A 15644-nucleotide genomic window follows, 5' to 3' on the forward strand; every position below is an offset into this window, starting at 1 on the left:
GGCTCGCGGCCACCGCACGAGACAGCAGGCACACACGCACACCCGGCGAGGGCTCGGCAGCCGCCCTCGTCGCCAGTTGTTGTGTCATAGGTGTGGGTAGTGGCAGCCCTAGGGGTAATCACTCGGACCCTACACTCAGGGGTATCTATGGACAACTAGGCCTAACACGTGGCCCTAGAAATAACAGAAGCGGACACTGGGTATAACTTCATGGCTCTCCGTCTGCGTGCCTGACTGGCGTACGTGCGTGCGGGGCCCCTCTTTATTATAGGAAGTCACATGACTCAGCGTTGCACGCCCGTGGCGTCACAGGCGTGCCAGAACTGGGAACACAACACATACTTGGAACAGTCTACCACATGGTGGCGCTGCATATCTAATTTAGAGACGAGCAGAACAACGGTTGTTTAGGAATACTATATACATTAACATTGCTAATACCTGCATCCCCAGCCATTCCTTTAGCTGTGGGGACCTGGAATAATCTGAACTGGCGCATTTGCATGCGAGAGAGATTATTAGTAGTTGTTTTGGCAGCACTGACAAGGGCGATGAGTGGTGCAAGCTGCAGTGGTCTCCTGGTCAGAGCCCAGGCACTTCATATTTTATAAATTAAGCACTGCGTGGGAGGCACCACAGCCATTGATTTCTAATTCTGAAAATGGAACATATTACACATAAAGAACTCCTGCCCCAGACTCACTTCCAGGTTGAACGCTTCCTTCTTTTAGACAGCCCTGAACAAGATGTTACAAGGCAGTCCGGCCATGTACCAGCATACATCTATTGGAATGTGTCCTACTGCACACACATCTCGATTATAAATCATTCATTACATGACAAATCACTGTTAACAGGGGGTTCGTTGTTTTTTTTTTAAAGCATATTTCTTGAAATGTTGATTGCTTCTAATACAGACTAATTGGTATGTATATTACCATTGAAGTATTTGAATGTATTAAGTGGCTTAATGTGCTGTATTCTTATTGTAAAACAAAAATGCAATAAGGTTTGTGTTAAAAAAAAGATATATTAAGAACAATATATTTCACAAGCACAGAGCAAGCACTGTGCAGGCAACGCCTAGAAATTGACCTAGCATGCTATTCCACTGATGATTAAATGCCGCTTCTGGGCGATGGAGGTGCCTAGGAACTGATCTTTATATATAAAAGCTCAAATGCCACCTGCTGGCAGGACAGTGATGATCAATATTGGCCAAAGCATGCTTCTTCCTTATCTCACATTGCCCCCTGCTGGTGGGAGAGTGATGGTCAATAAGCGATAACACAAACTTCTCCTTCCTTATGTCACACTGCCCCCTACTGGCATGTTAGAGGTGGGCAGAAACGGCTGTCACATAGTTTTTCATCCTTATGGCACATTACCTCCTGCTGGCATGACAGAGAATGTACGGTCTAACACATACTTCTTTTACACCCTGTAGGTCTCATTGACGTTCATATCTTTTGCCGTTGAACCCGATTCAACATGCTCCTATGACTCCTTGTCTATTTTCGATGGTGCCAAGACCACATCCCCGCTTATTGGCAAATACTGCGGATCCAAGCTCGTCCCACCAGTGACGTCCACCGGGAGCTCCCTTCTGCTCCAGTTCCACAGTGATGACATATTGAACATGAAGGGATTCCAGGCCACCTACACCTTCGGTAAGTTTATCTCGGCTCTTCATCCCTGAGGCTGAGCACAGCAGGGAGGTGTTTGCTCTTATCTGAGAAGAAGTGTCAGAAGGCCTGTGCGGCACCATGGCATGCACTCTAGTTTACTGTGCATGGGATTAGCTTGCACCCTACGGGTACTGATCCTGTTCAGAAGAGATACCCCATGTTCTATAAAGAATTTAGGGCCCGATGTAGGTAAATCTACATTTACCACTTCATAAATACCGAATCATACCGAATCGGTATTTATGAAGTGGTAAATTAGAGGGGGGGAGATGTAGGTATTTCAGATTCGGTAAATACCAAATCTGTAAGATTCGGTATTTACCGATTCTGTAAATACCGAATCGGTATCCCCCATTGCTTCCTAAGGGCCTTGAAGCCCATAGGAATGAATGGGCATTACCGAATCGGTAATTACCGATTTGGTAATTACCGATTTGTGCAAGGGTGCAGGGGGTGCCACTTTGACACCCTCCAGCACCCCAAAAAAAGGCATGTGAGCCATGTGGCACACAGACATGCCCTAAGGGCATGTCTGTCTGTCACATGGCATAGGTGTGCATGCACACATGTGCATGCACACCTGGATTCGGTATTTTAACACCCAATTGGATTGGGTGTTAAAATACCGAATCTGAATAGCCTGTGGGACTGAAAGTAGTCCCACCTACATCCCAAATTTAAAAAATCGGTAAAATTACCGATTCGGTAGTTTTACCGAATCGGTAAAATACAGAATCGGACAAGAAAAGGTCCCCTACATCTCAGTAGGCCAAATACCGGTCGGAAACGGCCGAAATCGGCCGTTTCCGACCGGTATTTGGTACCTACATCGGGCCCAAAGTGTGTACAATTAGCACACGTTGGCCCTGCAGTTCAACTTATCAACCACAGGGGTCCTGAAGGTGCCTTTCTTGGCTTAGGGGTCAGTTGAAGATATTCATACAAACTATACGTGGAATGGATTTAAGGGTGTGACCCTAGTGCGGTGGAAGGCCAAACCATTCACATGTCCACCAATACTCAAAGTTCCAACACCGGGTACCTAATGTTTCATATGTCCTACCTGGGCTATCACATGTGATGTCAATTAATGAAGGGTTGTGCGATTTAGATCAGAGCGTGAGACTCAATAAATAGGGGAGCAGGGGCAGAGAAACTATAATATGCAAGTACAAATTGACCTTAAATATTCAGCATTCTAGGTGAACATGTTGAATAATGGTGAGGTCTGTCCCATGAGCACCAGTCAGTAAGTGATTGAGATTGGTGTGGTAGCAGTAGACAAGGATTAACATACATGTGTATGTTTACTTTATAAAAAACAACAATCTTGAATTCTAGAGCTCTGAAATAGTTTTCAACTCTCTCCTGAAGTCAGTGCATGTGATTCAAATACATGTTCAGATACAGCTGTGGCCACTGTTGGACCTTTTCACATCTCCAGATGATGCCCATAACGAAGTGCACTGGTGCCCTGTAATAAATAGGCCTGTCTCCCACCATCTAACTTTGGTAGAAGTGACATGTGTCAAGGGCACTAATATTAATTAATAAATAGCCTCCTCTCCCACCTTACTCCGGTGGTAGTGCCACGTGCAAGGGCGCTAGTGCCAATTAATAAATAGCCTTGTCTCCCATTTAACATTTTGTAGTAGTGGTACGTGTCATAGGGCACTGGTGCCAATTATTTAATAACCTCATCTCCCACCAGCTAACTTTGATAGTAGTATCATGTGTCATAGGGCACTAGTGTCAATTAATAAATAGCCTTGTGTCCCATCTAACTTTGGTAGTAATGACACTTATCATGGGCACTAGTGTCAATAAATAAATAACTTCATATCCAATCTAACTATTGTAGTAGTGACATTCTCAAGTGCAATAGTCTAATTAATGAATATCCTCATCTCCCACCATCTAACTTTGGTAGAAGTGACATTTGTCATTGCCCTTTCAGTGGAAGACTAAGGTGTTCATTTAGCAGGTGGTGGAGTGGCAGTCCTGCTGCTAATTGTCATTTCAGGGCCTGCCACGTCTCCTATAGATGCCCGGTAAAGACGGGCACTAGTGGCAGGTAATAAATAGCCTCCTCTGCCACCATTGTAATATGGAAGACAAGGGGATCCGCGTTTTACCGAGGGGAGTCCAGTTGTACATTAGTGGGGTCCTGCTCTGGGAAACTCGTAGTCCCTCCTCTTATTTGGAGGTGGACAACTGCTGATTGACTGCAGGTGCAGCCTCCACTTTGGAAGCAGATCTGCCCCGCCTGTGTCTGTCATGGGAGACATGGTGAAACCGGGCAGGGACAAACAACAGTGGCCTCCATGTGCTGCTGGAAACTGCCTGCATGTCAGGGACATTGGTTTTGATTGTTTTGTTTTTGGAAATTAATCTCTGCTCTGGGGGCTCATTTGTGAGATGCAAAAAGGACCTATCCCGCAAAACTTACATTTAACTGGGGTGGGGGGTTTGACATGGCATGGGGGAGACGGTACCTCTGCACCCCCAGCAGCCTTCACACACTGACTGCTGGTGTCTGACTGACCCCAAAGTGCTGCTGACCAACTCTATCATGGGGCTGGGAATGACTGTTCACAGAACAGCAAACCCCATTCATATATTAGAATGATCAAATGATAAGTACATAATCACCACAGTAAATGTGTATTGTGCATATTTCTTGGCTAGCATTAAAACCTGAGTGATTTTTGCTAATCAATCTGCGGATGAGTCTTTTCACACCTCAACAACTTCTCTCTGTTTTCCAATATTTACTGCAGTGAGAGCCTAACCCAGGCGAAGCTGACATGCCACAGCTGCACAGAGGGTCCTGACTCCAGATGTACCTCTGTTCAACATGAAGAATGGGTGAAGGGTTTAAGTGCTGCAGTTGATTCTCTCTGAGCCTCAGTTTTTGGTCGTCCTGCTTCTATCTCTTGATGAACTTCTGTCATATGTGATTTGATTTGATTTGATTTGATTTGATTTGATATGATCCATTGTGTGTTGTTGTCGCAGATAGCCAACAGTGGTTGCCACTTGTTAATCGTGTTTTCAACCTGCCTGACATCTGGATCCTAATTTGCCAGTGATGCATCTGATGATGAATTACACTGAGTGTAAAATGTTCTGCTAAAGTGAAATAAAGATATAAAATAAAGTGTTGACTCTTTTGCAGATCATGTAACAGAATCTGTATTATATTGGTACAGTGGACCCTGCCCTTCTGATTGGGGTCTTCTATTTTTGGTGTGTGTGGGGGGCGTCTTGTGTTACTATCCTTGTGGGGACTTGGGTGTGATAACACATTCACGAGGTGGGGACTTGATTGCACTGTGGGAACCTGAACCCAGGTCCCCATAAGGCAATGTCTTCTAAATGATAAAATATGACTTCAGGAACATATGTGCCAATTTTTACAACATTTAAATATTTGGCTTGTGGGGACCTATCTGTAAGCGTGTTTACATTTTTGCTCAGCTTGGCCCCTGTAGACAGGAGGCTGAACTGCAGCCTTAAGCACTGCATTTAAGCACACTTTACTCACCAGAAACATACACTAGCAGCAGAAAGGACAGATATTTCTAAGCAAAAGCTGAATAACTCTATGCTTATCCAAATATTTTTCTTTCAAAGTAACCCTTTCTCTATTTATTAATATAAAACTTTATTGCCATGAATCTATTAAATTTAAACAATATGGGTCTAAAAATTGTTAGTGGTTTTATGGGATTGCTAAAAGCAATTTGGGTCAGCTTTGAATCCCAGTTTACTTCATTATTGAGATTTTTTTTGTCATCCATGCAATCTGTAAATCTTTATTGCATGATTACCTAAAATCTTTTACAAAAACAATAGCATAAAAAGGCACAGATTAAAAAAATATAATGATTGATATTTGATCCTTACCTGCAATTAAAGAATGATGGTGAAATACAATGCAATACAATATAAACTGATTTACTAGCTTTTGGCAAGTAACCTAAGGGCATCATTGGCAATTGTTACAGTTTAATGTTTATACCAGAAATGCAGAGACGTTATATTGCTTTGCCTTTGTTTAAAAATTACTATACAACGTGGAATATGTTCTTTTAGATGGTGACTAGATGGGTGAGAGACTATGTTTTGCGGTAAAGGCTACCTTCTCTCAGGCAGATAACTGAAGCAATGTTAAGCCCACAGCATGGGGCAAGTTTATTTTTAACAGGAAAGGTATGTTCTTATAATAATAGTAAACTTCTTAGAAGATATATTCAAATATCGCCATTATATGTAAGTACATTTGAACTACTTAATATAAAAACTGTTCCTAAAGCTTTCCAAATTAAAACAGTGTGTTGTTATTTCTAAGCATGGGCGAATTTTGCGAATTCGCGATCCGCGAATTTGCGGATTTGCGAATTCGCGATCCGCAAAATTCGCGAATTTGCGGATTTTTGGGTTTTTTGCGTGTTCGCGGGGTTTTTTGCGTGTTCGCTGGGTTTTTTGCGTGTTCGCGGGGATTTTTGTGTCTTTGCGAGCCGCTTGCATAGCGAAGTTACCCATGCAGTCGTTTATGGGAGAGGGAGAGAGAGATAGATAGATAGATAGATAGATAGATAGATAGATAGATAGATAGATAGATAGAAAGAGAGAGAAAGAGAAGGAAAGAGAGAGGGAGAGAGAGAACGAGAGAAAGAAAGAGAGGCCAGATCTCTGAAGGGCCAGATTCCTGAGTTGCCCCTACAGAACATACAGCTTTTTATTTTTAGCAAAATGCATATGAAAATTGTGCTGTAAAGGTCTCTTTTAGTTTAACCCCTCCTGACAACTCAAAATAGGTGTATTTGCCATCCTCTCCCTTCTTCCTGTTTTTTATATCTGTAAGTGCTTCCTGATGAGGTTTAATTCCTTGGACAGGTGCCTCGTTGCCTACTTGTAACTATTCTCTGACCATGCTTCAAGGGTCAGAGCAGGGTCAGAGAATAGTAGCAAGTAGGCAACGAGGCGCCAGGAAGCAATTAGCAGCAGGTGTCCAAGTTGAAGTTAATTTGTTTGTAACCCTTTTGTAAAAGGTTACAAAGAAATTAGGTTCAACTTTTGCACCTGCTGCTGTAACCCTTGCTTGGCTGAAAATTCGTCCCCGCTGATTCGCGGATTTTACCGCGATTTCGCGAGATTCGCGGATCGCAAAATCGCGGAAAATCCGCAAATTCGCCCGCGAAACGGATTTTACGCCCACCCTTAGTCATTTCCAAGGGTGTGTGAAGAACAATCATAACAAGCATTGGCAAAGCCAATAGCTCTTGCATATGCAAGACCAATTGGCTTCGAAGCCAGTAGAGTATAGTGGATGGTTGTAGAGTGGCAGAAGTGTTGTGGAGTGTCCTGGGGTGTCAAGGAGTGGGGTGTAGTAGTGTGGAGGGGCACAGAGTGGAATGGAGAATTTTGTAGTGGCATAGATTTCAGAGGAGTATTGATTGTGGAGTGTTGTAGAGAGGAGTGCCATGGAGTAGATGTGTGTGTTGTGGAGTAGAGTGGATTGTCATTGAGTAGAGTGGAGTGCTGTGGAGTAGAGTAGAGTGTTATAGGAGGGAGCAGCATTGAGTGTTGTACAGTGGGTGGAATAGAGTTGTGTAGAGTGGAGTGGTGTACATGAGTAGTGGAGCAGATTGGAGTAGTGTGTCATAGAGAAAAGTGCAGTGGTGTAGAGTAAAATGGTATGAAGTACAGAGAGAGTTGCGTAGAGTGGAGAAGAGTGTTATACAGTGTTGTAGAGTGGACGGTCATAGAGTGGGGTGTCATAGAGTGGAGGGGCAAAGAGTGAAAGTGCGTAGAGTTTTGTAGTGTAGATAGGAGTAGAGGGTTGTAAAGTGGAGTAGCATAGAGTAGAGTGGGGGAGAGTGTCATAGAGTGGAGTGTCATGGAGTGGAGTGTTGTAGAGTGCAGTATCATAAAGTAGATCAGGATAGAGGAGGGCTGTGTGGAGAGGACTATAGGGTGGAGTGTTGCAGAATATATTGTCATAGAGTGGAATAAAGTGTCGTAGAGTGGAGTAAAGTGGCAAACTGCTGAGTAGAGTGGCAAACTGCTGAGTAGAGTCGCATACTGCTGAGTAGAGGTGCAAACAGCTGAGTAGAGTGGCGAACAGCTGAGTAGAGTGGTGTAGAGTACATTGGAGTACAGAATAGTAGACTGGAGTGGCGCAGAGTTGCATAGAAGGGAGGGGTGTAGAGTGGAAGTGCGTAGAGTAGAGTGAAGTAAAGTGTTGTAGATAAGAGGGGCTTAGAGTTGGGTATAGTGGAGTGGCATAGACTGGAGTAGAGTGTCATAGAGTTGAGTATTGTATAGTGGAGTGGGACACAGTGAAGTGGGATAGAGTGGAGTGAGATAAAGTTGATTAAGACTGAGTGGGGTGTCACAGAGTGGAGTGTCATAGAGTACAGTGTCAGAGTGTAGATGCGTAGAGTTGAGGAGCATAGAGTGGAGTGGAGTGTCATAGAGTACAGTGTCAGAGTGTAGATGCGTAGAGTTGAGGAGCATAGAGTGGAGTGAGCTAAAGTTTTATAGAGTGGAGTGGCGTTAGAGTGTTATAGAGTGGAGTCTCATAGAGGAGCACAGCGTAGCAGGGAGAAGAGCGGAGAGCCGTAGAAAGAATGTTTTTATAATGGAGAGGCATAGTGTTGTGAGTGTCCAGGAGTAGGGTGTAGTGGTGTAGAGAGAACGAGCGCAGAGTGATGTGGAGTGTTCTTGAGTGACCAAAATTTGGAGAGAAGTTTTGTGGAGTGGAGTGTCATGGAGTAGAGTGAAGTGTGGTGGAGTAGAGTGGAGTGGACTGGAGTGTTGTGGAATGGAGTAAAATGTAGTTGAGTAGATTGGTGGTGTAGAGTACAGTGGAGTGTCTCAAGATGGAGCATCATTGAGTGTTGTAGAGTGGGGTGGAATAGAGTTGCACAGAGTGGCGTGCTGTAGAGTGGAGTAGATTAGAGTAGTGTCATACAGTAGAGAGGAGTGGTGTAGAGTAAAGTGGGTGTGGAGTACATTGAGAGAGTTACATAGAGGGGAGAAGAGTATTGTACAGTGTTTTACAGTGCACGTGCATATAGTGGAGTGTCAGAGTGAAGAGTTGTACAGTGGAGGGGTCCAGATTGATGTGGTGTAGACTGTCATGGTGTAGATAGCAGAGTGGTGTAGAGTGAAGGAGAGTGTTGAGGAGTGGAGTGACATAAAGTGGAGTATGATTGAGTGGAGTGGAGTGCAGTGTTGTAGCGTGCAGTGGCCATAGAATGGAGGTGCATAACACAGAGTGGAGTAAAGTGTTGTAGAGTGGAGTAGAATATAGTGGTGTAGAGTAGTGTAAAGGGGTGTAGAGTGGCATAGAGGGCAGGGCCATAGTGTGGATGTACATATATTTGAGGGGCATAGTGTGGAGGGGCTTAGAGTGGAGTGAGGTAAAGTGTTATATGGTCATAGAGTGGTATAGAGTGGATTCTAATCTTATTTTTTAAGAAGCTTGATGGGATATTCAGTAGCTTTATTTGGGGGTATCGGAAAGCACGCAGGTTGATGGCGTTACTCAAATGTCCTTTAGATAAAGGCGGGCTCAATTTTCCCGATTTTAAATTATATTTTCTGGCAACTTTTTTCGGTCCTCTACGTAGTTTATTTAATATGGAGATCGGGGTCAGGGACAAGGCTCTGGCATGGTTCGCATCATTCCTGTCTGAGCGCTCCTTTCAGATTCACGCCCCACCCTATTCATACAGCAAGTTCCCTCTGAAATGCGGCAGCCCCCCAGGGTTCTGCCCTCAGCCCTATGCTGTTTAACGTGTACGTTCGCCCCCTGGCCCTGTTAGCTAAAGAACGCAGGATCAAATTGTTTTCGTACACTGACGACACACAGCTTATTTTTACCTTTTCTAACAATACCATATCAGACCAGGCAAAATTTCGGGAAGATGTCATAGCCATCTCAAGCTGGATGACGGAGAACTGCCTCCAACTTAACTCTTCAAAAACAGAGGTGCTCCTTATTGGCCGGGACTCACAGAAATGGGGCGACCAGTGGTGGCCCCCGACGATGGGCTCTCCCCCAATTCCAAAGAAGGATGTTAAGAATCTGGGAGTTTTAATGGATCACTCTCTCTCCGTCGAGTAGCATACAAAAAAAGGTGGTTGGTACTTGTTTTGGACGCCTACGCACCCTTAAGCCCATTCTGGGCTTCTTTGAACCATCTACCAGACAAGTATTAGTCCAGTCCTTGGTCCTATCCCACCTGGACTACTGCAATAGTCTATTTCATGGTACCAACCAAACGACCATGAATAGACTCCAAAGGGCTCAAATAGCTGCGGCTAGCACTCTTCTTGCCCTCCCCAGACGCTGCCACACTTCTCACATCCTACGCCGTCTTCACTGGTTGCCGGTGAAACAGAGAATCCAGTTTAAAACACTCTGTCTAACTCACAAGATCCTACATGGCCAGCCCCCCAAATACTTGACTAGGACTAGATCACCTTCATTGAAGACTGTCTGTTGGGCTCTCTGACCGACATAAGGGATGCATGCACTAAGGAAATATCAACAAACCCAACAGGAAACAACCAGTAGCAGACAGCAGCCGCTTGCGCTCACTAAGCTTGTTGTTCCTGTGCTGTAGGATTGTTGGCCAAATTACTCGTTTGTTTCATAAACTTTTATTCGATAGACATTTAGTGAATCATAAAAAGTACATCATAGAATTCAAATAGAATCACATAAAAACACAGTGTTGCTATACAAATAAAAACTGAATATTGTTTAAAAACGTTAGATAAAACCATTTTGCTAATTAATTCTAATAAACATGAAATCAAGAAGACAATAACCCAATTTTACTGCGTATTTTCAAACATGATTTTAGAAAAAGAGCTACATATTTAGCTACATGTTGTGAGTCTAATAGCTGAAGTGCCAGAAAGGCTGGCCGACAAGTTCTCAGCCCCATTTGTCGAAGGAGAGGGATGATCCAACGCTTGCGTGGTTGCTCGTAATATTGGCAGAACAAAGTTAGGTGGATAGTCGATTGAGGTGAAACACCATCACATGGACATTTGGTCAGATCGTGGGACCAGTTTAACTCAGTGGGGAAAGTGACAAGGCGGAAAAAAAGAATTAAAACGAAACCTAGTTAGAACAAATTTTTCGTGGTTAGAAAGAAATAAAGTTAGATAGGGCTGAATACCAGGGGAGGCTTGGACCATTAGTTTCTGGACATTTGTTGGCTTAGATACTTCACAGGAGAGGCGTAAATCCCTGAGATGATTTAGGCAGAGGTTTTATCAGAGCACCTCTACTAATATCAGATGTTGAAGAGGGCTCTGTGAAGTAAGATGTGCAATTCAGATCCTTTAAAAAGTTGGAGACATACAATAACCATGGAATTTTTTTCCAACTCACCAGGGATAGACAGTCAGATATCAAAGAACGAGTTAAGTGGCATTGTCGCAGGGTTTCCGTTCTCTCACAGAACTGTGCACAGAGACCTAGAACCTGGGTGAGTCAGGGTGACCCACAACTCACCTATGTTTCAGAAATCCCCTTACCAAGCTAGCTACAGTATCTCATCGGCAGTGAATACTTCCCGATGTCTTAGACAATCCAGAACATGAACTTAGAATACCTCAGGTATCGTGGAACACATGAACACTCTTTTGTTATATTATCATTCCAAACCGAAACTGGGAGGCAATGAGAACACGTGCAAGTTTGAAATGTTTATTTTTCAATGCAACATTCTCAAACGCAGTATCTTGTATAATATCAACATACATATTATAAAAATCAGAGTCAGCAGCATAGTCACTAATCCATAGTAAGCAAACTGTGATAACATATTATGATGCAAAATCTATAGAATTCTGTATCACCTATATTTCGCGCACCCTAAGTAGCATATTATTTTATATCTAAGAAGGTCTCATCTGGGCTCTTAGCTGGGCGGACCCATACCTCGAATTCTCAGTAGGAGGAGATCACATCAACAGCTACCAGCTCTCAGCATGTCCAGCATCAAGTGTGTTTTCTCATTCCCTGTAACTGTATCTTGAACTCACGTAAAGCCAAAAGTTGGCACAAACATTATTTGTGTTATGACTAACGTAGTGCGAGGATCAGGCCTGCTGCAACCTTGTGTTAGAGTGTGCAGTTCTCAATGTGCAGACAGTTGTACCAAGTGTTCCAGGCACGACTGATACCAGTACAATAATATATTATTCTCAAATAAATCACATCTTTCGTCTAGGTTAAAAGCTGTAATAACAACTAGGTGTCGTGTGCAAACCGAAGCAGAAAGAAAATATGGCGTTTAAACATTTAATAAGCACATGCTAACTTAACACAATCTATGGAAACTTAATAACCATATGACAGCATTGGGGTTTATTCCAAATACGGTGCCATAGAAGGATCGGCTGACATCTGATGTTGTCAGTTAGATAGTCGATGCCTAGTTCGATTTGGCAACCGTATATTGGAGCACTTTGAGGAAGTGCCAATAAGTATTTAAAAAACCATTTTGGACTTTTTGTAAGTCGTCTGCGGTAGCATAGCCCCAGACGCCTGCGCCATAGGTTGCAATGCTGTGACATTTGGCTTGATATATTTTAAGCAACTCAGATGGGGCTGGTTTACCCAATTTCCTTGAAAAGGAAACAAGTGCCGAAGTTGCTCTCTGATAGAGCAACTTTTTGCTTGCCACTGCTTGTTTCCATGATAGCTGATCGTCCATTCAAATGCCTATATATGGATATTCCCTAGCACGTTCCAATATAACTTGTTCTATGTAAACAGGTTTGGGATTCTTTACCTTGGGCCCAGTGTGCATAACGAAGGTTTTACTTTTGTTAACTTTTAACCCCAAAGAGAGCATAAACTGACAATATTTATCCAGTTGTTTTTGCAACTGGATTAGCGTTCTTGCTAATATAACGGAGTCGTCCGCATAAAGTAATGCGGGAAAGGGGCGATGGTTAATAGATGGAAGGTCCTGGTTCCTTGCTAGCATGGCCGTTTCCAGCCCGTTAGTGTAGAGATTAAACAAGAAAGGGGCCAGGACACAGCCCTGCCTAACTCCTTTAGTTACTGAGAATGAAGGCAATAATTTGCCGCCAATCCCGTATCTTACACACGCTGTGGCGTCGGAATAGAGCTCACAAAGAAATTTAATAAGAGAGGGATCAACCCCCAGTTCGCTAAGAATGGACCACAGCCTAGAATGTATCACGCAGTCGAACGCTGCACTGAGGTCGACATATACTAGGTACAAATTGCCTCCTTTTGCCCCAACATACTTGCCTATTAAAAGGGTTAGGTTCAATGCCTGTTCAACTGTGCCAAGTTCCTCCTGAAATCCATACTGAAGGTTGGTCAAGACATTGTTTTCCGACGCCCAATCCGGGAGACGTTCCAGGATCAGTCGTTCCGCGACTTCTCACATCCTACGCCGTCTTCACTGGTTGCCGGTGAAACAGAGAATCCAGTTTAAAACACTCTGTCTAACTCACAAGATCCTACATGGCCAGCCCCCCAAATACTTGACTAGGACTAGATCACCTTCATTGAAGACTGTCTGTTGGGCTCTCTGACCGGCATAAGGGATGCATGCTCTAAGGAAATATCAACAAACCCAACAGAAAACAACCAGTAGCAGACAGCAGCCACTTGCGCTCACTAAGCTTGTTGTTCCTGTGCTGTAGGATTGTTGGCCAAATTACTCATAACTACACGAATGAGTGCAATCGGTACATTTATGTCAAAAGTGTAATGGAAAATGACTCTGATTACTCCAAAATAATCACAGTTTCATGCAGGCCTATATTTTAGGACAAGGCGAGCTGTGCAATCGGCCCATCATATAATTTAAACTTCTGCCCATCACCCATCACCCACCAACCAACCAACAACCGCATCCCATCCCTTCCCCCAACCACCACTAGAGGGACACACACTCACCTGCACTTCTACTTTTAGAGCTGCAGGGAACTGTTAAAGTATAACAGGAAAAATGGCCCAAAAATTGTGGCAGTGCCATGGTATTTCCCATTAAGGTGCTTGAGCAGAAAACGCAACCTCGCTCAGGGAAAGCAAGAAATGTAATTAGACCATATATGCCAAAGGCAGGCCAGAGACTCAAAAATGTTTAAGTCAAAAATTGATGTATTTATTCTAGCTGTCTCCCGCCTAAAACTCCGGCTACCTCAATAGAAGTCACTGGGGAAAATATATCCCCTCGATTTCTCCTCCTAAAATGGTCCATTCTTTCAGTTCACTATCCTGTTCTAAAACGTTGACGCGTATGTTAAATTTGCGGCGTGTGTGTGTATATTTCAAGATGAAAACCGGTTCCAAGGTCAACCATCTTTTACCAAAGGTACTGCGACATGAAAAGACCGCCACAGCAAGCATTACACCATTGTTGCATGTGGTTGGCTGGGAAGGACGACGTCAGCACATTTCGGGCTTCATTTAGAAACTAGCACTAACCAGCGAGGATTTGGGGACAGACTAGTTAAGAGAGCAGGGGCTAGTGAGGGAGAGGCGACAGGCGGGAAGCAGAGCGGGGATGTGTGAGTGGAGAGTGGCCGACTGGTGCAAGAAGACGACAAACTAGTAGGGCAGATGAGTGAAAGAGAGACAACGGACTAATAAGAGAGAGAGGGAGAGGGAAGACGGATAAACGGAGAGCAGAGATGAATGAGCAAGAGATAGATTTTGGACTGATAAAAAGGACAGCAGGAGAGATATGGGAGTGAGAATACGGGTGAAATGGGGAGCAGCTACCAATGAGGTAAAGGGGACGGGCGAAGAGGAACGGACAGGTGTAAAGGACTGCAGGGGCTGGCGAGGAAAGACAGAGGACAGGGAGAGGGCGAACTCATGAGAAAAGAAAGGTGAAAGGTGTCTAGGAGTAGAAACAGTGGTCTTCTCTGCCATACCCGCTTTTGTGCCGAGGTGTTCCTGCATACCTGTGAAGGGCCGAGCCCCATGCGGACACTCTGCGACCGGACCTCGGCCAGCAAAGCTCCGAACATTTTCGGATTCGGGGACGTGTGTTTGGCTTCTGAGAGACAGATGATGTCACAGTGGAAAGAACGCAAAAAAACACGCCCCTGAATCCAAAAGATACGGGGCTTTATTGGAGTGACTCCTTTCTCCTCCAATGGCTGGCCTCTGTTTAGGAAGCCAGCCAATGGAGGAGAATGGAGGAGAGAGGCGGGTTCAAGCCCCCATACTCCAAAACATCAAGTCTCCTCCCGGAGACTGCGCAAATGCAGCCTTTCGGTCCTCGACCTAAAAAGTGACTAAACGTGCAATTGTAAAACATAAAAAAAGTAACACACGCTTGTTACATTAAATGCACATTTATATTTAGCTCACTTAATAAAGCCAACCACTCATACTGGTAATACCCTTAAGTAGTATGTGTCCACGGCGTGTTATTTATTGGGAATAAAAATGTATCAAAGCCTAAACATTTAGACCCTATAAAATGAAACATACTTTTAAATAAAAATGTGTACTTTTGTGCAAATGCATTGCCATGCTACATGTGAACCAATTTTACGCTTGCAAATTATTCTATTTTGTTTGCATATTTACGGGACTTAATTCACCCTACTAGCCGAACAAAGTCAGTACATGGCGTGCCATTTCTTATAATTTCATAAAAGAACAGGGAAAAAATGTAAAACGACTTAAAAAGTTGCAACTATGTACACCATGACATAAGTGATTTCTACCCAGATCCATACAACACGCAGGTAGCCACTTTGCATTACCCTTCAATTGGGAATACGATGTTACAAAGGATGAAAAAAACAGACGACAGAAAGTCTAGTTGAGTGTGAGGTGTCAGCTTCTTTGCACCAGCTGAGAAACGAAACCAGGCCAAAAAGCTGCGAAACGAAACCAGGCCAAGATAATTAAGTGTTTGA

The 15644-nt window shown here is 43.8% G+C and overlaps 1 protein-coding gene across 1 annotated transcript in view; it reads left to right on the forward strand.

The window, feature by feature from the left end:
• LOC147729341 (embryonic protein UVS.2-like) overlaps nucleotides 1–1699 on the forward strand; it is an 81455-nt gene extending 79756 nt beyond the window's left edge. Inside the window, exon 12 of the mRNA XM_086959831.1 lies at nucleotides 1448–1699. Within this exon, the coding sequence (XP_086815957.1) occupies nucleotides 1448–1699 (252 nt within the window). The remainder of the gene's footprint in view (nucleotides 1–1447) is intronic.
• Nucleotides 1700–15644: the final 13945 nt, after the last annotated feature.

This window comes from Lissotriton vulgaris, chromosome 2_2 (genome assembly GCF_964263255.1).
Source record: "Lissotriton vulgaris chromosome 2_2, aLisVul1.2, whole genome shotgun sequence".
Classification (NCBI taxonomy): Eukaryota; Metazoa; Chordata; class Amphibia; order Caudata; family Salamandridae; genus Lissotriton; species Lissotriton vulgaris.